This window comes from Mirounga leonina, unplaced genomic scaffold, assembly GCF_011800145.1.
Source record: "Mirounga leonina isolate KUSES-001 unplaced genomic scaffold, KU_Mleo_1.0 Mir_91, whole genome shotgun sequence".
In the NCBI taxonomy this organism is placed as follows: domain Eukaryota; kingdom Metazoa; phylum Chordata; class Mammalia; order Carnivora; family Phocidae; genus Mirounga; species Mirounga leonina.
Genome location: NW_023270839.1, coordinates 32,401,982 through 32,425,006, shown reverse-complemented (window position 1 = coordinate 32,425,006; position 23,025 = coordinate 32,401,982). Strand labels below are relative to the sequence as shown.

Here is a 23,025-nt window from a genome sequence, read left to right as displayed (position 1 = left end):
CCATAAATAGTACTTTTTTGTTAATTTCATTTTCTAATTGTTCATTGCTGGTGTGTAGAAATACAATTAATTTTTGGATTGACTTTATATCCTGTGACAAAGCTAAAGGTTTATTAGTTTTAAAAGTTTTCATGATGATTCATTTGGATTTCCCATGTGCACAAACATGTCATCTGCAAATTCAGCTTAATTTATTCCTTTCCAAATGGTGTCTTTTTTTCTTGCCTTATTACACTGGCACATAAAATTCAAGTGATAAGAACGGAAATTCTTACCTTGTTCCTAATATTGGGGGGGGCAATTAGTCTTTCACCATTAAATATGCTGTTAGTTATAGATCTTTCATGTATGTCTTTTAGCAAACTGAGGAAGCTGCTTTCTATGGTTAGTTTGTTGTGAGGTTTTATCATAAATATTTCATTTTTGTTGAATAGCTTTTCTACATCTATGGAAACGATCACACTGTATTTCTCCTTACTTCTGTTAATGTGCTGAACTAAACCGACTGATTTTCAAATGTTCAGCCAAACTTACGTGTGCGGTTTTATTGCTCACCTCATAAAATGAGCTGTAAAGTGTTTCCTCCTTCTCTATTTTCTAAAATAGTTTGTATAAGATTGGTGTTTTTTTCCCTGAGCATTTGAAAGAATTCACCCATGAAGCCATGACCCTCAAGCTTTCTTTGTGGGTTTTCTCTCACAAACAACTTTTACTCCCCCCACCTTTCTTTCTTATTTTAATTACAGTATAGTTAACACACAGTGTTATGTTAATTTCAGGTGTACAATATAGTGATTCAACAATTCCATACATCCCCAGTGGTCATCACTCTTTGTGGGTTTTTAAATGAATTTATTTTCATTAATAGATGCACAACTATTCAGACTTTGTTTTATCTTGTCCCTTTTGGTAAGTATTTCTCAAGAATTTTATTTCACCTAAGTTGTCAAATTTACTGAATTAAGTTATTCACAATATTTCTTTATTATCTTTTTCATGTATATATGGTTTACAATGATAACCTCCCTTCTATTCCAGATATTGGTAAATTGTGTTCTTTCCCTTTCTTCCCTCTCCCACTTTGTCTTAATCAGTCTACCTAGAAGTTATTACTTTTATGGATCTTTTTAAATAACCAAATCCTGGTTTTGTTAGTTTTTCTATTAATTTTGTAGTATTACATTGATTTTTGCTATTTGTATTATCCCCCCCCCATTCTATTGATTTTGTGCTTCATTTTCTAGCTTCTTAGGGCAAAACCTCAAGTTGTATACTTCAGATCTTTTTTTTTTTTAAAGATTTTACTTATTCATTTGACAGAGAGATACACAGCGAGAGAGGGAACACAAGCAGGGGGAGTAGGAGAGGGAGAAGCAGGCCTCCTGCTGAGCAGGGAGCCCGATGCGGGGCTCGATCCCAGGACCCTGGGGTCATGACCTGAGCTGAAGGCAGACGCCCAACCATCTGAGCCACCCAGGCGCCCCTTCAGATCTTTTTTTTTTAAATACAAGCATTTAAAGCTATACCTTTTCTTCTAGGCACTGTTTTAGCTGCACCAACAAATTTTGTTATATATTTCACTATAACTCAGAATTCCCTAATTTTTTAAAATTTAAAATTTTTTAAAACCACAGATTATTTTACACATGTGTTGTTTATTTTTCAAATATTGGTGTTTTCCTAAGTATCTAAGTATCTAACTTCTAATTTAATTCTCTTCTGGTCAGACAATATGCTGTATGATTTCAAACCTTTTCAATTTACTGACACTAGTTTTAGGGATTAGCACATGATTCAATCCTGTTGAATAGAACATATACACTCAAAATGAATGTATATTCTTCATTTGTCGGAAACAGAGTTTTATAAATATCAATGAGGTCAAGGTAGTTGATAGTAAATGAACTAAATTTTTTGTCTAGTTATTTTGTCAGTTGTTAAGAGAGGTATTCAAACATTTAACTATAATTTTGTATTTACTTCTCTCTTTAATTCTATCAATATTTGCTCCATTTATTTTAAAGCTCGTAGGTTATATACCTAAAGTTGTTATCATTATATATCACTTATCATTGTTATATATTCCTGATGTATTGACTCTTTTATAATTCTATCATTATCAAATGTCTGTATATAGTGAGACTGGCTATAATGGGAAAAGAGGATGGTTAAGAAGCAAATGGTATGGGGCGCCTGGGTGGCTCAGTTGGTTAAGCGACTGCCTTCGGCTCTGGTCATGATCCTGGAGTCCCGGGATCGAGTCCCGCATCGGGCGCCCTGCTCGGCAGGGAGTCTGCTTCTCCCTCTGACCCTCCTCCCTCTCATGCTCTCTGTCTCTCATTCTCTCTGTCTCAAATAAATAAATAAAATCTTAAAAAAAAAAAAAAAGAAGCAAATGGTATGGGTAAATTTCCAAATAACTAAGTGCTACCTGAGTTTAAAGTTGTCATTTTCTAAAGCATATAATATCTGAATGCTGATGAAACTTAAATCTCTGAAAAAAAACCAAGACCCTGACTCTTCTGGGTTTGAACACTTGGAGAAAAACTTATATAAACTATTTGAATATATACTTGTTTAACAGGTATCAGTGAAAAACTGTTGTAATGATAAAAGGATTTTTCACATCATGGTGAAGTATTATACCTATAGTTAATAAAGATGTTGGCTTCTATGTTCTCTGTTGAATCAATTAAAAAAATTCAATTGCAGAATGATCCGTCAGTGTTTCCAGTAATACCACTACACCAGTTTCCTTTTAATGGCTCATCAGTTATGGGATTGCCACATAAGTAATATGAGGAGACTCATTTAGCAACATATTATTACATCATCTTAACATGAAGCAAGGCCCATCAGGCATTATTAAATTAGACTGAATTTTGTAGAATGTCAGCAGCATTTTATGTACGTTAATAGGAGAGTTAATGTTCCTTTGGGAATTATGTTGAAGAAAAATGGTTTCAAAGTGGTGTTTGGATATAATTTTGCAGTCACTGTTTACATTTCCTTCTATTATCATTGTGTGGTTAAGATTTTTATGTCACTTGTGAATAAGTAAGACAAAATGGCAGCCAATTTTTGTTTTAGTGTATTGTCTTCTCTGACCCCTGCTAACAAATACTGTCCGGAATACAGGTTTTTCTTTGAATAAGAGTGATACATCTTTTTTAACTCTTGAATATCCTGAGTTTACTATTGAGGCTTCAAACCAGCTGGTGCCATCCATTATAATTTTGTCTAGCAACTGCAGCATAGTGAGAGCTAAGTAACAATAATAAATAGCAAGGCCATTGTTCCTTTCACAGTGAGGAATTCTTTTACTTGTTTTAAGAGCCCTCCTATCTTCACTGATGCCATTTGTCTTTGCTGCAGTAAAATCTCTCCTCTGTGCTGAATTTTGGGCTTCCTCTTTGGGGCTCAGGCATTGGTTTTGTGAATTCTTTACAAATAAATCTTTCCCTCACTTGAATACCTTTACATTTCTTGTATATAGCAATATTGTTATTTTACATTTAATACATCCCGGTAATGTTGTTTCTCTTTTCCAGAGGCCTGCCTGATCTCTCCAAAATGTTATACACAATTGTTAAACAGTGATCTTACAGTTTCTTCCTTTTTTATACTCTGTAGATGCTTACATTTGACATATAGAGAAGCACTGGGTTTCTCAAAGTATAATCCCCAGTCCATGTGAATTAGCATCATCTGGGGCACTTGTTTAAAATATAAATCCCCCCCCCCCCAAAAATATATATATACATAAATTCCCAGGTCCCTCCTCAACCAAAGAAATTAAAATGAAAGGGTAGTAAGGGCATAGACTAGGAACCTGAGACTGTTATGCTGTGGTATAGTTACAACATAGTTAAAAGCATCAACCCTGTGTTTAGAAGGTTTACCACTTGCTAGATGCATGCCCTTGAGCATGTTACTTAATACCTCTGGAGAGCATCCATTTTCCAATCTGAAAAATGGGTGTTAAAAGGATTAAATGTAATCATGTTTAATTCAACGCCCGGCTCAGTTCTCAGTAATTGGTAGCAACTGTTATTACAGTGTTATGTATCTAGGTTTATTTATTTTTTTTTAAGATTTTATTTATTTATTTGACAGAGAGAGACACAGCGAGAGAGGGAACACAAGCAGGGGAACTGGGAGAGGGAGAAGCAGGCTTCCCACTGAGCAAGGAGCCAGACGTGGGGCTCGATCCCAGGACCCTGGGATCATGACCTGAGCTGAAGGCAGACGCTTAACGAATGAGCCACCCAGGCACCCCTGTATCTAGGTTTAAAATAAATGTTTTCTGATATGAGAATTAAATCTAGTATTGTACATCTCAAACTAATATAACACTGTATGTTAATTATACTGGAATTAAAAAAACAAAAATCATGAGAAGAAAGGAGTTAAATCTGGTATAAACACATATTAATCTTTGAAAAACTGTTAAGATTTGTCTTTTCAAAACTTGAGAATTATATAAATAGAGCTTACCACTGATCCTAACTAAATAACAATACCTTTGCGAAGGGAGTATAAAAAATGTAAGTGGGAACTCATTAATATAAGCATTAACTGATATATTAGATGCAGCTGTAGTTTCTAAGAGCTTACAATCATTTTTCCCTCAAGTTTAGCAATAGTGTTAATATTAGACCAGTGGCTCTCAAACCTTTTGGTTTCTTAAAAATAATATTAAGGATTCAAAATAGCTTCTGTGAAGTTTATCTCAGGAATGCAAGGATGATTTAACATACCAAAGAAAATCATTGCAAGTTACCCTATTATAGTACCACTATTGGGCACTGTTTCAACTCATCCTCTGCTCTGGCATTTATCCATGTGTGCTCCCTACATGCACACACTTCCCAATCTATGTACAGAGGATGGTGAGAATAAAGGAGGAAAGAATTGCTTGAGTTATGAGTTACTGGCCTGTGATAGGGTTGTGCTAAGGATTTTCTCTCGTTTCCTAAAGCCAAGTGAGAACTCCAAGAGATTCAATAAGGGGCATTTCATGGAATAATAATAATGACCTTTTCCAATGATACTGTGAATATAATGACTTGAATAAATAATGCAAAAAAACCCAAACAAACCCCAAAACAAAATAGCTTTTGTTTTGTAGGTTATATGAATGGAAAAAAAATTAAATGTGGATTTATTTTGTAAAATGCTTTCACAAGTACATGGAACTTAACCTTCAGAGACCTATAAAGTAGAAGCAAAACTGCTAATTCTATTTTTCAAATGAGGAAATCAATGCAGAGATGGGAAATGACTTGTCTTAGGACCATCGGTCAGTAATTTGTAAAGATGGGATTTGAACCTAGGTCTTCTGACTCTGAATGGCACAATTACAGGATATATATTAAATGGAGTAGTACTGTTAGAATGAGAATTAAAATTGGCTCACATGCCCATGTCTAAAATTAGGGCAGACCTCATGAAAGGCATGTAGACAGCAGAAAACAAATTGCATACATTCTTCCTTTCTATTCTTTTTGGCTTGATTTTGATGGGAATCTAGAGGTGAACTGAGTGTTCAGGATTCTCTCTAAAGATATGGGGGAAAAGGCAGAGAAGATGGCCATTAGTAAAAATATAACATGCTACGGAATATGGAAGAATTGAAATGATGTTTCCAAGTCAAAGAGACTTTTGGAAGCCTAAAGAATTGGTTAGAGTGTAGGACTGAAATGAAAATACTTAGACCATCAGTAAGTTTAACATTACAGGATAGAAAAGCCACACAAAGCAATTGTATGTTCTTCATGTAATGTATCAGCAGCTCTGTTCTTTTTATGAGGAAATATGCAAAAATCATTTTCAGAAATGATATAAGAATTTTGGTAAGGGGTAGGAAGGTAATTGTTACTTTGCTTCCAGTTAAAATGGAGTTGAGTTATGAAAATCTTTGATGATAGAGAAAGACAAGTCTGGTGAATTGGGGAAGAGAAACAATTTTAAGCAGAGGGAGAAGAAAATATGTTTAGTAACTAAAATCTTACCACATTTAGTCACACATTAAAGGCACAAATAATGGTGAAATCGGATAAATTTCTACCTTCTCTATCAAAGCCTTTATTTATGGGTTAAAAATGATCTCACTTTTGTATTTGTTAAACTTACTTGACAGCCTGGTAATCCGGTGTCTCTGCTGTACAGGGAAAATGAGCCTCTCTCTGACGTTTTCCCTATAAAACAAAGAAAATAACTATATACAAAAATCCTCATTTATTGACAATCAATTCAACTTCCAGACCATTCATAGTAATTATATTGTGATTTGGAAGTACAGAGAATAAATCAGAAACAAGAAGATAAAATCCAATAAATAAAATTTAAAAATCTTACTATCATTCTAATCTTAACAAATTCTGACTTTCATAGACTAGCATGTATTTTATTAAATACTTTCCATTGTGAAAAACCAAAAAAATATGCAAAAGAATGGAAAAGAATAGATATCTATATAGCCAACAGTATGATCTACTCAGTAGGGAGAATAATGTTTTCCCATATTTGCTTCAGACTGAATATTTCTCCTTCTCTTCTTCTCTCTCTCAGAAATTACAAGTGTGGATACAGCTCAATTCTCACCCCAGACCACAAGATAACCATTAGCAAAAGGTTGGTATATATGATTCCCATGTATGTTTTGAAACTTTTAATATATATTCATGCACTCAAACAATATACATTACTGTTTGTGTTTAATACATTTAAACAGATGGGATTATATAGTACCTACCCCCTTTGAAATGTGCATTTCCATGCAATATTATGCTTTTGAGATACATGTTAATAGACACCTAGTTCATTCATTTATACTGCTATAAAATGTCCCATTATACAAATAAAACTACAGTTGATCTATTCCCCTACTGAGAAATAGACTGTTCCTAGTTTTTTTGTTATCAGGAAGAATGGTGAAACATGTATCCTCACACATGTGTTATACATACACGTAAGACTTTCTTTAGACACAGAGAAGTGGAACTGCTGGATTAAAGAATGCACACTTTCAACTTTCTCTGTATTGCTTTACTATTCTCTGAAGTCATCATGTCAATTTATATTCCCAGAAATGTGTAAGAATTCCTTTTGGGACTATTATCTGCAGTTCCAAAGTTGGATGGTTAAATGTCAGAAATGGTATGAGCCAGTTCTAGAGGGAGAGTAGATGTCCCACAGTGCTGATAATGACCGAAGTTCTTACTTGCTTTTCAACATATTGTTCAGTAAAGTAAATTTACAAGTATTATATAGGTTTTAATAAACAGTCTCTCACAAACATATATGTTGCTCAAAAAGACTTCTGTAAACATCAGTTTGATGTTAATATCAAAGATGGAGACACAGATAAGCAATGACAATGGCAGAGCTCTTTTTCTCCATTCCAAGGTAAAAACAGTAACAATCTAATTAAATCTGACCAGTTATCCAAAATATTTAAAATTATTGAGGCTATATGAACTTCTCCATAATTGCATATTATACATTGAGGTATTAGCTTGTGATTATATAAAAATGTATAGTTTATTAATTTTTTAAAACTCCACACATAGATGGGATGCTCAAAATTATTTACTGATAGAGTGCATAAAATTTAAAAAAAACTTGGGAGATGCAGACACTAATATTTGATTACTTTCATTGACGTCTATATGCCACAGTGGCCAACTGATGTAAAATCTTGCTACTCTAAATTTGGCACGTACTGACTCCTTAGATATACAAAATAATCCTTGTAATAACAAAGCTAGTTATTAGAAAATACTGTAATAACTCGGGGTACAATTTTAGAGCCCATTAGGACATTATAGCACATATCTTAAAAAGCACTTACTGGCTATTAGTGATGAAGCACATATTTCAGGTGAAGTCATGACAACACATAAAAATACATATTTATGAGAAAAGGTTAATTAATGTGGTCTATTTGCCTCACAGTCTCACCATTAAGCAGTATGTTCTACATAAAGAGCTTTAATTTGCAACATATACATATGGAATAAAAAGGAAAAAAACCTGTAACTCTCAAAGGATATATCTTTCACAAGTAAGACTGCTTATAAGAGTCAAGATGATCTGTGGGGATTTTGGACTCTACCCTTCTACTCTTGGAATCCAACCTCACAAAACCATGAAAAGACTGTACTTTTACAATTGTGACACACACACACACACTATTCCTGTGCCTCATCAAAATGGATCAGAAATCCTGCTGAACCAAGAAGATGGCAGAGACTAAAGGGAAATGCCAAATCAGAAGGACTGGCAGACAAATTGTTGAGGGAAAATAAAGAACAGCACACATTTATGGTTTGAAAGTATTACTTTATTCATCAAATAAACAAGTTTATGAGATATTAAAAATCATTCTCAGTACATATCTTTTTTTTTTTTTTCCTAAAGTAGAAGCCCAGCGCGAGTTTGAACTCATGACTCAGATCAAGACCTGAGCTGAGACCAAGAGCTGGACGCTTAACCGACTGAGCCACCCAGCCGCCCCTAACGTGTCTTCAATTTTAAGAAAATACCACCTTTAAAAACAAATCATGTCCCATATACTTGGCAGGACAGAACTGGGAGACTATATTAACATTTTATTTTATTTTTATTTTTTTAAGATTTTATTAATTTGACAGAGAGAAACACAGCGAGGGAAGGAACACAAGCAGGGGGAGTGGGAGAGGGAGAAGTGGGCTTCCCGCTGAGCAGGGAAGACTATATTTGTCTTTCATCACAATATACCATCAACTTATTATTGGTTGAAATACTCAATAGGCCCTTTCTACCTTGCAAATTCCTCTTCCTGAAATGTTCAACAACTAATGAAGACTTAAAGCTAAACAACATGGTCTGTTTTATTTTCACTCAATCGTACCAGAGTAAGAAACTTTTTTTTTTTCAATTGTTGAGGTAGGAAAGGGAACAAAGTAAGAGATCAACATTAGCTCTGTTTTTAGTAAAGTTCAGCTTTCAAATACAATTTTAATTATCTGTGTGGAGGTTACTTGTTATTTAAGAAAACTAAGTTTTTAAACCCACTTTCCTGTGTCTATTAAAATTCCTAAATTTCTTCCTTTACAAGGATATTCAAAGAGAGAATGAAAACTAATTTAACATAAGCTAAAAACATTACAGAGTAAAAATTTCTTCTGAAATGTAAAGTTGATAGCTTGTTTTTAAAATGATCCTTAACCTATTCAAATGAGATTTTGAAATGTAAATACATTTTCATTTCACCTTTCATTTATTAGGAACTAGTTATTTCTGAGGGACTTAGGAATTTGGTTACTCTTTATATATAATGCATACTCAGTCTGAGATTTAGAAGACATTTATCTTTAATTCTTTCAAAATTACTCTTTACAAGAACTATTTTCATGAATTAGAATGAGTCTCTAAGTCTATTTTATCTCAGGTGTCTGACAAATAACAGCTTTGGCTACCGTATTATGGTTTTCTACTAAGTATTATATATGAATGCTATACATAGATATTTTTAATACATGTCAAATGAACACGGCTGAGTCACTGTTAGTATCTAACTTCCCTTGAATGGTGAGGGATCCAGAAACCAGATCAGCTAAAAGAATCAAGATGTTAGCCTAGAGAGGAGAGGATCTGGGAGAAGTGCAATCTCTGTACTTGCACAACTATCATGCTAAGATGGAATCAAGAATACACTGTCTGGTCTTAGTGAAGAGATTTAGGAACAAAGGATAAAAGTAAAGAGATGGCATTCTTTTACCTTGTTATGAGAAAGAACGCTCAGAAAACAGAATTTCCAAGAGTAAAATAAAACCTGTGCAGAAAATTATATGATATTCCTGGTATTCTTATTAGTAAGGAGATTTGTGGAACAATTAGCTCTTTTGTTGTGGGTTTATTTATTAATGCAGTGGGAAACTGAACAGACATTTTGGCAACCAAGTTCCCACTAGTAAATCACAGTGAGTTCGTGTTTATTGGACAGCTGGGTATTTTACAATGAAATGGCCATTCAAGTATTTTGCCCACTTTTTTACTTTTGGACTGTCATTTACTTGTTGATTTGTGGAGTTCTCTATGTATTTTTGATACAAGACCTTTTATTGTCTCTATGTAAATATTTTCTGTAGGTTGCCTTTTCACTCTCTTAATAGTGTCTTTTGATAAACAGAAATTCTTCATTTTAATATTGGCTAATTTGTCCATTTTTTGTTGTGTGTACGGTTTAAAAAAAATCTCTGCCTATTTCAAAGTTACAAATCTATTTTTCCATGTTTTCTTCTGAAAGCTCTACTGTTTGTCTTTCACATTTAAACCTGAATTTGATTTTTGTATAGGTTGGTGGCTGGGGGGAGAGGGGTCAAGGTATATTTTTTCCACAGATATCCAACTGACTTCAGTATTATTTACTGAAAAGATGCTCTATGTCTAAAAAGTATCATCATGGCTGCTTGTGAAAATAAACTACAGGAGAACAAGTGCAGAATCAGGTAGACCAATTAGAAGACTACTAGACTACTGAAATAATCCAAATGAATTAGAACACTACTAAAATAATCCAGATGAAAGCCAATGGTGGCTTTAAAATTCTTCCAATTCACTGAGGTAGGTACTATTAAGTCCCCATTTCACTAACAAGGAGAAATAATTTGCCCAAGGTCACAGAATTAATAAGTAGCCAAAAGAACCAGAATGCAGGGCTATCTGACCCCAGTTTTTTTTTTTTTAAGATTTTTTATTATTTATTTGACACAGAGAGAGTGAGAGAGACAGAGAGCAAGCACAAGCAGGGGGAATGGCAGGTAGGGAAGCAGGCTCCCTGCTGAGCAAGGTGCCCTATGCGGGACTCGATTCCAGGACCCCAGGATCATGACCTGAGCCGAAGGCAGCCGCTTAACCGACTGAGCCACCCAGGCGCCCCCTGACCCCAAATTCTTAATGGCATACTATACTGCACTGTTTTCCAGTGGAGGTTTAGGACACAGTTCCCATATTCAGATCATATATGTACACATTTGGTGGAGCCCAAATATAGTATAGGAATTTTTCTCTATTTAGCCCTCCAAGCAGCCTCTACCAATCAAATGATATGGCGCTATCTATTCCTGCTGAAGAGAGAGATGGATGACAAATCATCCCCAAGATGATTGGCAGCAAAACCCAACTATTCCAAAGACTGGTTCTAGATATAGAACATGGTCAGTTATGCTTGTTTCACTCACAAGTAACTGCCATTCTTTCCAGTTCTTGCAAAGGGCACATGTTGATGTCTTTCTTACTTCAAGTGACTATTAGAAAAGTATTTATTCTGATCTTGTTTTTCTGGATCTCAGTTTCCTAATCTGTCAAATGAACAAGTTGGACAAGATCAGAGGGGGCACAACAGCATCCTGAGAGGCTGGGGCCAATGTAGGGATTTGTTTTTGTGTATATCTTTAAAACAATTTAACATATTTAATTGCTGAGCCATGAAAATGCACCTTGCAAAACTCCTACTTCAGGGAATGTAAGTGACCGAGGGCTCCTGCTGCCATGCTCTGAAATGATTGCCTCTGCACTAAGGCCCACTCGCATCCAACATGCTTGGACAGAGTACTCTGGGGAAACTAAAGCACATTTCTTCCCAGGAGACATGGCATTCCTATGTTGACCAACTTTGGCTTGAGGACTCCTAGGCTGCTTTGCTGACCCCTCCTGATAGTGCACAGCAGTCCAGAACTCTTCCACTCTCCTTCACTCTTGAGACTGCTGTGGGCAAGGTGACAGAAACTTGCATTTGCTGACTAGCTATTATGTGTAAGGCACTGTGAGAGATGCTTTACTTACACTGCTGGTACCACTGCCACTTGTATTCTTCTTCCTACTAGAAATCCTGTTAATACCAAGGAGTGATTGAAGGAAGCTGATAACAGGTACAAGATATGATAGTAAAATTGCAAGATCTCCTGTAGATCTCAATCTACTGGCTGTAGAAACATGCCCCGTAATACTCTCCTGGCTGTATGTGCTCTTTTCCTACCAACTCAAAATAATGTTTTCATGAGGAAATGGCCAGACACAGAGATATTATAGAAGATACAGATGGCTCAGCATTTATTTCTGCAGTGGTCTAGTGAATACCTGAAAATTTACAACTAACTGAAGTTTAGTAATTTTAATGAATATATACTACTCAAGAAGTAATTGTTGACTTCATGAATAATAGCACAAATTAGAACAAATAGTTTCCCTATTTGTCTGAAAGTATCGTTTCAATGTTCATTTTTTTAAGGCTTATGGAACTGCATTCATAAATTCAAATTCATCATCTATTACATAAAAAACCCCCATGTGTTATATTTTAAGTGATGCACTAGACTAGTTTTTCTTAAAGATAAAGACTTAACCTAGAAAAAGAATCTTTCGATGTTTCAAAAAAGTTACCTCGATCAACATTACTATGTTTCAAACTGAAATATTCTAATACATATAAATCATGAGAACTTTTCCAGATTTAGTTTTCAGAGGAACAATACGAAATCCCTACATAGGCCAATCCAAATATTTGGGCGCAAATCTATTTAAATAAGATCACAGTTTTATAAGCAGACTGTCTTCCTCCCCCTTAGGTATCTTTGAAAAATCATTATTTACCTAACGTCTTTGCTCATGGAGAATCTTTTCCTCTTTTTTTTTTTTGTGGATGAACACTACCAGAAGTTTCATACAATTTCAATCACACTAACCACTTGGAGAAACATACAAACACACGATCCTACAAAGTGGGGAAATCTGTAATGCCATTTGGTATGTAGCAGAGCAGAGACCTAGGATTCTGGTTCCTGGATTCATCTCTTGGCTGTTGCTTCTCTCCACTGAGTGAACTAGGCAAGTTACAAGTCAGTTAACATCAATGCCTCCACTCACTCTTTTAGGAAAATCAACTCAGTAGCATGTACCTCACACAGGCCTGCACAGTTTAATTAATGCTTATAAAGTACTTGGAAATTCTTTTCTGAAAGAACCAAGGCCAATACTAACTATTAGTATTACTGACTTCATTTTCGTAGCAATCTGTTCAAACTTACACACAAAAAATCCAGAAAGGATCTCAAACTAACAGATTTTTTTTAAAGGAGAGAAAAGAGAGAGAGAGGGTTTTTAACATAAATGCCTGCCTATTTTCTTCACAACAATTTGTTTAAGTATTATTGGCTAACATTTGTGCCAAGCACGCTGCTGGCTACATTGAAGATATTTAAATATCTAGTGCCAACAAGCACAGCTGCTGGACTCTCTATGCCCTCCTCTTGTTCACTACATGCCAAATTACTCACACAGCTATGAATGATGAGGCAGCAGCACAGGAAAGTGCCAAGTGTGTGTGAGATTAGTGATAAACCAGAGGATCCCTATAGAGGTCAGTGATTAGCAAGTTCCCAGTTGTAAGCACTTTTCTAACCCAGCCTTTATCTCATCACTTATTCCATCCAAACCCTGCACCAACTTCCTGTGACAGGCATCAGAACTGTAAGCAGCTTTCTAATCAATAATTCCTGCAGAATTGCTATAAAGTATCTCATTATCCTTGATAAGACCACACAGTCAGACCTATATTGAACAGGCTTTAGAAATGACTTCTTGAGACTAAAACCTGAGATGAAATAGTCCAGGTTGCAAACATTCACCAATCCAGCTATTTTTCCTCATGCTCTCCACTCCCTCCCTAAAATCAGATTCACACGTTAAATATAAACACATAGACAAGGATGAGGAGGTTTGTACAAAACAGTTTCTCTGCCTTTCAGACATTAGAATGCCCAGGGAGAACGTTAAAATGCAGAATTCAATATGAGGGGGTGTGGTGGGTAGGTAGGTACAAAACAGGAATGAATGAACAGAGCAGAATAAGATTTTGATCAATTTCAGTCATTTATCAAAACTTTCTGGACCATTTTATGGCTTAATTTTGCCACATATAGAATATATAACAAGGTATTCATTACAGGTAGGTCAAAATCTAAACTGTGCTTCTCTGAGACTTTTTAGTTAACTGCATTTTCTAAATTGTCCCTGAACACATATTTACATCCATATTGCATTGTTGCTTTTCCTTAGGTTCAGAATTTAAGTGTTTTCTCACTTAATGTCTCCATACTTCCCTAACCACATGTTTAGAGCTTAGAAACAAAGACAGTTCATTTTTACAGCAAGCCAAAAGATTATAGAACTAGGAATTATCTCTTCATCTTTGGTTGCATTTCAGGATAAAATATGGTGAATGCATATTCTCTAGAAATAATCAACTTTTATATCTTAATGTTTATCCCATTCTTAAATAAAAAAGGATCTGAAATTATTCAGTTGATGTTTTATAACTTTCTAGGGACTAAAATAAACTGAGCAATCTTCAACACCTTAATCTTAGTTTATTCCCTTTGCCCCAAAATAAAGAAAAAAAGAAAATCAGGTAAAAGTTATATCAACAAATAATTTGGAAGGGGGAAGAGAGGAGAGCATATTTTCAAACTGTCTTGGTAATCACACACTTCCTTCTGGCATACTGTTTCCACCAAATGCTTGTATAGATGCTTCTTTCAGAAATTTCTTGCATCATACAATGATAAAGAGCACATTAAGCTCATTATTGTTAATTCCTGTGATTTTTCTCACAACTTTTTGTATTTTGGCTGTTTAATTTAAATCATTACCTTACTAGGCAAGGTCAATGTCTGAGTCTGTTCTTTATGGCGCTTGGGGACCAGAAGGCAGATGCCACTTGTTCAGGGAACACTGGTCTGGAATTCTAGACTTGTTTTGTTTGCATGCCAGGGACAGATTCTACTCTAAGCCTCTATCAATGGCATACAGCCACATGGAGGCAGAGACAGTATAAGAAAACGTGCTCCAAAATAGTAGATAATAAGTGATTGTTAATTAGCTAGTTTCCCTTGACAGCAATAACTGGAATAGAAAGAAAGGAACTAATCAATGGAACTGCTACCATTCACCAACTATCTGGTCAGAAACAGGGTAGTGAAATGAAAAAGCATGCGAATGAAGAGTCAGAAGGGTCTATTCCTGTCTCTGCTATGAAGCAGCTGTGTGAAACAGGTAAGTTGTTAAACCTCCCCAGGCCTCAGTGTCTTCATCTGGAGAATGGGATGGGGTAGAGCAAATTTGGATTGGGTGATCTCTTTCTGTCTTAATAGCCCATGAAATTGACATCCCCATCTATTTTTGCTATTAATTAAGCACCCCGCTTCTGACAGAATGTAAATCTGGGCACCACCAATAGTAAGAGGAAGAAGACAAACAGCTAAAAAATATAAGGACTTTTGCAGAATAGCTAAAATCAACAACACAAAAACAACAGGTGTTGGAGAAAGCAGAACCTTCTTGCACTGTTGGTGGGAATGCAAACTGATGCAGTCACTCTGTCCCACAGTATGGAGGTTTCTCAAAAAGTTAAATAGAACAACCCTACAATCCAGCAACTGCATTACCAGGTATTTACCCAAAGAATACAAAAATACTAATTCAAAGGGATACATGCACCCCGATTTTTATAACAACATTATCTGCAATAGCCAAGTTATGGAAATGGCCCAAGTGTCCATTGACTGATGAATGGATAAAGATACGGTATATATGTACAATGGAGTATTACTCAGCTATCAAAAAGAGTGAAATCTTGCCATTTTCCAACAATGTGGATGGAGCTAGAGTGTATTATGCTAAGTGAAGTAAGTCAGAGAAAGACAAATACCATATGATTTCACTCATATGTGGAATTTAAGAAACAAACCAAAGAGCAAATGGGGGGGAAAAAAAGAGGCAAACTAAGAAACAGACCCTTAACTACAGAGAACAAACTGATGGTTACCAGAAGGGAGGTCGGTGGGGGGATGGGTTAAACAGGTGATGGGATTAAAGAAATGCACTTATTGTGATGAGCACCGGGTGATGTATGCAAGTTTTGAATCAGTATACTATACACCAGAAACTAATATTACACTGTATGTTAACTAACTGTAATTAAAAAAAAACAACAACTTTAAAAGATATAGGGACTTTTGGAATAATGATGTAGAGTCATAAAAATGAAGTGTATAAGCATTTCATCATATATTTGCTTAATACATTTTGAAATATTTAATATGGTATGTTGAATATGGCAAATTAAAGTCAGTATACTTAGTTACCAAGATTTCATTCTAGTCATATTAAGAAAAACTCTAAATGTTAGTAAAGTTTCTCACTGGGGCTCAACATCCTCCACCTATATAATAATGCAGAAAGTATACTTTGTACACCATAGGAAATATACAAATACAGAGCAAATGAAAGGAGACTATTCTATTTTGTTGAAACAGATGGAGAATGCCCAAAAGAGAGTCTTAAATCCCCTCTGTGTTCTAAGATTTAAATAAGATTCTTGCTACAAAATAGGTACTCTGGGGGTAAAATATGAGACATTCAGTTTTCATTGTGTGGCCTCCAGTATTGCATGCAATTTACTGCCATCCTACCATTGCAATCTGAAAAATAGGTAAAGGCTACCCTTGAGTGCTCAATGGGTTATAATTCAAAATTCATTTGTGAGTCATGCATAACTCAAAATAATCTATTTATATACCAACTCATTATAAATGGCTATATAAATCAGTTTAAATCATAGTGTAAAATATTTGTGTAAAATATCTGTGTAAAGTATTTGTGGAAGGGAGGAATGAAGAAACTAAAGAATAAAAGAGGAAAAGAAGAATATTTGTAATAATAAAATTAGGGAGGAGGCATGGGGAAGTGATTATGAACAGAGATTCTGGATGTAGACAAACTGGGTTTAAATTCCCACTCTGCTTCTTACTAAGATTATTACCTGACCTCAGTGTCCCTTAGTTGCTTCAACTGTGGAATGGGATAATAACAGTTTCATCTCACTGGTTTTTTGTGAGGATAAAATGTGCTGACATATAAAATGCTTAGAAAAAAATGAAAAACACAAGGCCTAATTAGATATTAGTTATTACTTTTAAGGGAAATATACATTTTTAAAACATTTTATTTATTTGAGAGAGAGAAGCAGGGGGAGAGGGAGAAGCAGATTTCCCGCTGAGGAGGTAGCCCAATATAGGGCTCGATCCCAGGACCCAAAGATCATGACCTGAGCTGAAGGCAGACACTTAACCAACTGAACCAACCAGGCGCCCCTTAAATGAAATATATTGACCAGAAAATCCATATATGTGCATCTTGAATATCAGTGTTTGATGAAAAAGGCTTAAATAGAGGAAAAACAGAAAGTAGATTCCAGGGAAATAATTTAAAGGAAACCTTTGGATACTCCCCAAGGTTTTAGAATTCTTTATACCTTCCATTTCATTAAATTTCATTAAAGGTTGATGGCCTCCCTCTTCCCTTAGCATTAATAGTGGGTCTATCTCTAGTACTACTTGTAGACTTAGCCACAAACAAGTTTCTGTTCCCAATTCAAATAAAGAGAAAGATTTACCAAAGAAAGCATGCATGACTTGGAAAAGGTGGGTAAGGGATCTGAAGAGAAATGAAGGTATAAAAGACAATCTAAAATGAATTTTAACAGAATTATAGATTCTGTAATAGAGAGGGAACAGAATAGATAGGCTTGGGTGTTAGGATTCTTAACCTGCCTATTCCTTTTTTCCCACAGGCTACTTTGGGTCTGATGGTTTTTTGGTTTTTTTTTTAAAGATATTATTTATTTGACAGAGAGAGACACAGCGAGAGAGGGAACACAAGCAGGGGGAGTGGGAGAGAGAGAAGCAGGCCTTCCGCGGAGCAGGGAGCCTGATGTGGGGCTCGATCCCAGGACCCTGGGACCATGACCTGAGCCGAAGGCTGACACAACGACTGAGCCACCCAGGCGCCCTGGGTCTGATGGTTCTAAGCCACTGGGTTCAATATAGCTTGGTTGTTGTCTAAAGCTCATGGGGGAACTAGGAGCAGACCATCTTTATTAGATAAAAAGAAGGTGTTACACTGTGTAAATAGATGTTGTGATGTTCACTATATAAATATTTTCATCTATGGGGGTGCCTGGCAGGCTTAGTAAGTGAAGCGTATGACTCTTGAATCTGAGGGTTGTGAGTTTGAGCCCCACATTATGTGTAGAGAGTACTTAAAATCTTTTTTTTTTTTTAAAGATTTTATTTATTTCAGCGAGAGAGACAGTGAGACAGAGAGTGCAAGCATGAGTTAGGGGGGAGGGGCAGAGGGAGAAACAGACTCCCTGCTGAGCAGAGAGCCTGATGCTGGGCTTGATCTCAGGTCGCGGAGATCATGACCTGAGCTGAAGGCAGACGCTTACCTGACTGAGCCACCCAGGCTCCCCTAAAAATAGTATCTTTTAAAAAAATAAAAAAATAATAAATGCTTCATCTGGGGAAGAATCTGTAAGTACACACCTGGAAAATAGAGAATAAAAGGTAAAAAGCTATTTTTTTTTCAGTCTCTTGTTACCCTGTGTGCTTCATTTTGACTATTACATTTAATGCAATTATTGATATGGTTGGATCTACCATTTGTTAGATGTTTTCTATTTGTCTCATCTGTTCTTTATTTCCTTTTCAGACTGCTTTTGGATTGAGTATTCCATTTAGTCTCCCCTACTGGCTTTTATTTATTAGTGTTTGCCCTCAATTTACAAAATTTATCTTTAATTAACAGGATCTACCTTTAAGTAATTATGTAACAGTGTAAGAATCTTTCAACAGTATACTTCAAATACCCTCCCTCCATCCTTTGGGTTAATGTTGTCACACATTTTACTTTCATATATTTATGTACCCCACATACAGTGTTACTATTTTTGTTTATAAATTTATTTTATAGTGTGATTAAAAATGAGGAAACATGGGGTGCCTGGGTGGCTCAGTTGGTTAAGCATCTACCTTTGGCTCAGGTCATGATCTCGGGGTCCTGGGACTGAGCCCCACTTGGGGCTCCCTGCTCAGCAGTGAGCATGCTTCTCCCTCTCCCTCTGTCCCCCCCCTCGCTTGTGCTCTCTCTCTTGCGTGTTTGCTCTCAAAGAAATAAAAATCTTAAAAACAAAACAAAACGAGATAATGTGTCTTTTATAGTTTCATTTTTACATTATCTGAAGCTCTCATTTCTTTTTATAGATGAGCAGTTGGCATACTATGACCCATGAACCAAAGCTGGTATGTTTCCTGTTTTTGTAAATAAAGTTTTACTGAAACACAACCACACCCACTTGTTTATATATCATCTATGGCTGCTTTGGGGCTATAATGGTGGGGTTGAGTAGTTGTGACAGAGATTATCTGAACTACAAAGCTTCTGGGCCATTACAGAAAAAAATCTGCTGAGTCCTGATGTAGATCCAAGTTTCTGTCTAGTGTCACATTCCCTCCGCCTAAAGAATTCTATTTAAAGAATTCTATTTAATAGTTACTGTACCTCAAGTCTGCTGGGGATGTTCTCTCAGCTTTCTGTGTATCTGAAAAAGTCTCTGCCCGCATTAAAAAATTTTTTTCAATGAATATATAATTCTGGGTTGACAGTTTTTTTTTTTTTTTTTTTTTTAAGTAATCTCCACACCCAACATGGGGCTTGAACTCATGACCCCCAAGATCAAGAGTCACATGTTCTTCTGACTGAGCCAGCCAGGTGCCTCTTTGCTTGCGAAGTCTTTTTTTTTTAGATTTTATTTAATTATTTCAGAGAGAGTGAGAGAGCAAGCATAGCGGGGGGGGGGGGGGGAGGGGGGGAGCCAAGTGAGAGGGAGAAGCTGACTCCCTGATGAGCAAGGATTCTGACGCAGGGATCTATCCCAGGACACTGGGATCACGACCTGAGCCAAAGGCAGGTATTTAACTGACTGAGCCACCCAGGCGCCCCTTGCAAAGTTTTTAAGGAGATATCTGCTATGGTTTATTTTTATTGCTATTTGTATACGAGATTTTCTCTTTATTGTTGGTTTTCAGCACTTTGAAAATATAAGTCTAGTCATATGTGTATATTTTGTTATTAAAATCCTGGATCTATTAATTTTTCTCTTTCCCTCTACATCTGAGACTTTAATCACACATATATTAGACTACACGATATTGTCCCATAACTGTCTTTTTTATCACTCTTTGTGTTTCAGTTGGTTTATAGTGACCTATACTCAAATTTACTGATTTCTTCTGCAACTGTGTTGTCTACTGATGATCCTGAAGGAATTCTTCATCTTTAATATGTCTTTTAATTCTAGCATTTCAACTAAACTTATTACTTCCATTTATCTGTTAAAAATTCCCCCATCTATTTGTACATTTTGTCCACCTTTTCACTAGATCCTTTAATGTGTTAACCAGAGTTACTTTAAAATCCTTGTCTGATAGTTCCAATGTGAGTCACCTTTCAGTCTTGTTCTGTTGATTATTTTGCCTCTTGACCTTTTTTTCCCCTTGCATATTTACAAATCTCATAATTTTGATTGAATGCAAAACTACTATGTGTAGAAGAGTAGAGACTGTTTAGGCCTGGAAATGAGCATGCCTCTCCTTGTATAAGGCCTTTGCTGTGGAAAGATGAATCAAACTAATCAGGAGTCTAGCTGAGTGTCATTGTTGTTGCTGTGGTTACCTTCAGTTGACCAGAGGCTTCAACTCCTTTTAATGATAGGCTGCTTTTGCCTAGTGCTTAGTATATGATTGGGGTGTAGTAGGACTTTTTTTAGTGTTAGTATTTCATCCTCAGCTTTCAATAGACCCTATAAACCTGTGCTGCAGAGTGCATATCTCCCCATGCTCTTGCCCCTCCCCCAGTGGTAGATGGCTGTCGCTTTCCTATCCTTTATCCCTTCCTCCCTATAAGAGTGAAACTCAACTCTACATCTAGAGACCTTGAGTTGGAGTTTTCGCCCCCGTCTGACTGGCAGGAGACCTGTACTTGGTATCAGCATTAAGATCTTAAGTCTAAGATGAGTTTCCTCACCTCCCCTAATCAATGTGTCTTAGCTTGTGTCCTTTGGGCAAAAGGCTTTGCTGTCTCTCCTAAAGAAGCTTAGGTCTTTCAGTACCTAGGGTCCAGGGATGTTGGCATGCTTTACTGCTGTTCCCACAGTGACAGCTGATTAGAAACTGCATGCCTGCAGCATCAACAGGAATTCTCTTTAGTCTCCTGCTCTACCCCCAAATCCTTGTGAGTACTCAGTACAGGTTTGAGGGGAAAAGTTTGAGGTAAGTGTGAAATCCCTTTGGACTATTCTCTTGTTAGCTTCCCCTAGCTCTTTCAAACTGATATGCTGCTAGTCCAAAATTGGCCTTCCATTTAACTTTAAAATTTTAAGTGATTCTTCTTACCTGCTTGTGTTGTGACTGGTATGACACCTTATTCTCCCATGGAGGTGATACAGTCACTTCTCCTTGGAATTCAGGTCACATGATTGCCTTGCAATTTCAGTTCTCTGATGGATTCAAAAAAGAATTTTGTAGCTTTCAGACTTTTTCTTTTTTCTCATCATTATGGAAATGGTGGAAATGGTATTTTTTTGTAGCTTTAGCTAGATGTCCTGTGATCTTCATTTAGAATAGTTTGTTTCCATGTCTGCAAATTCACTGATTTTGTCTTCTGTGGTGAATAATCTTCTGTTAATCCCATCCAGTGTATTTTTCTTTTCAGGTATTGCATTTTTCATCTCTCGTAATTCCAATTTCCATGTTCGTATTTTCCTCTGCATTTCTGAGCTATGGAGTATATTTGTAATGACCATTTTAATACCTTTGTTGGCTAATTCCATCATCTGTAATTTCCTGCTCTATTGTTTTTACTGATGAATTTTACTCTCGGTTACAGAATATAGTTTCCTGCTTCTTTTCATGTTTAGTAATCTGACATTAGGAAGTTCACATTTTTTGGGTGCTAGATTTTGTTGCATTCCTTTAAAGAATGTTGGACTTTGTTGTGGTAAGCAGTTAAGTTACTTGGAATCAAGTTTGATCCTCTTCCAGGGTTGTCTTTAAGCTTTATTAAGGCAGGTTCAGAACAGCCTTCAGCCCAGAGCTAAAGTAGCCTCCCCAACACAGTACCCTTCTGAGGACTCTACACAATGCCATTTATTATGAAATCTTTCCACTTTCGTTGGCTGGAAGAACTATTCCTAGCTTTGTGTGAGTTTCAGGAATTGTTCAGCGTTTTCCTTTCAAGTGATTACCGGTCTCAAATTAAGTTTCCTCTCAAGCATATACAGATCAGTATTTAGCCAAGGACTTGAAACTCCTCTGCAAATCTTGAGCTCTTTCTCTACATTCCCTTCTTTTTGCCTTGCAAATTTGACTCACTGTGGCTTCTCTGAATTCTGTTCTTTATCTCCTCAACCCAGTAAGACTGTTGGATTCTGTTGATTTCCACTCCCCATTGCTGTGGCCTGGCAGCAAGTTGGAGAATTGTGGGATTCACCTCGTTTATTTCCCTTCTTTCATGTACCACCTATTGTCCAATGCCTGAGAACTAATGGTTTAATCAGGACTACTATGAAAATTCCTCAACTTTTTACACCTCTTGGAAATTCTTCCACCAGCTCTGCCCCACAAAGAAGGAAAAAAAAGGTATTCTAGTCTTTCTCTAGCAAACCCATTTTTACAGATCAGAAAGTTAGAACACAGCAAAACTTGACTCCAATAAATAGTCAGACTTTCCTATTATTAAACTGCTGAGAAGAATGCATATGGTAGAAGATAAGTAACAAAACAGATTCCAAATTTGTTATTCTCTTTACATATTGGAGTCTCCTACATTAAATACATCTTGTTCTGCTAAACTTTACCATAACAGAAATTGGGTTTGACAGAATCCTGAAAAACCTAAAAACTTTGTTAAACCATTTTTGTTTTTATGACATTGTAACCTTATTTGTAACCTCTGAGGTTTTATTTCTAAAATACTTTGAATTCCACTAAGTTTGCTGACATATTTGAATTTGGAACAAGCTGCTCTAGGAATATGATCTCCTGCACTAACTACACACACTGTTATTTCTAAAAGGTTAAA

The 23,025-nt window shown here is 36.1% G+C and overlaps 1 protein-coding gene across 6 annotated transcripts in view; it reads right to left on the bottom strand.

Annotated features, from left to right (window-relative positions):
- The window catches only part of TCF12 (transcription factor 12), a 374,492-nt gene that overhangs the window by 108,371 nt on the left and 243,096 nt on the right, over positions 1–23,025 (bottom strand). For all 6 annotated transcript variants that reach the window (XM_034994346.1, XM_034994348.1, XM_034994345.1 and 3 more), the window contains exon 6: positions 6,136–6,200. In XM_034994346.1, coding sequence (XP_034850237.1) covers positions 6,136–6,200 — 65 coding nt within the window. The remainder of the gene's footprint in view (positions 1–6,135; positions 6,201–23,025) is intronic.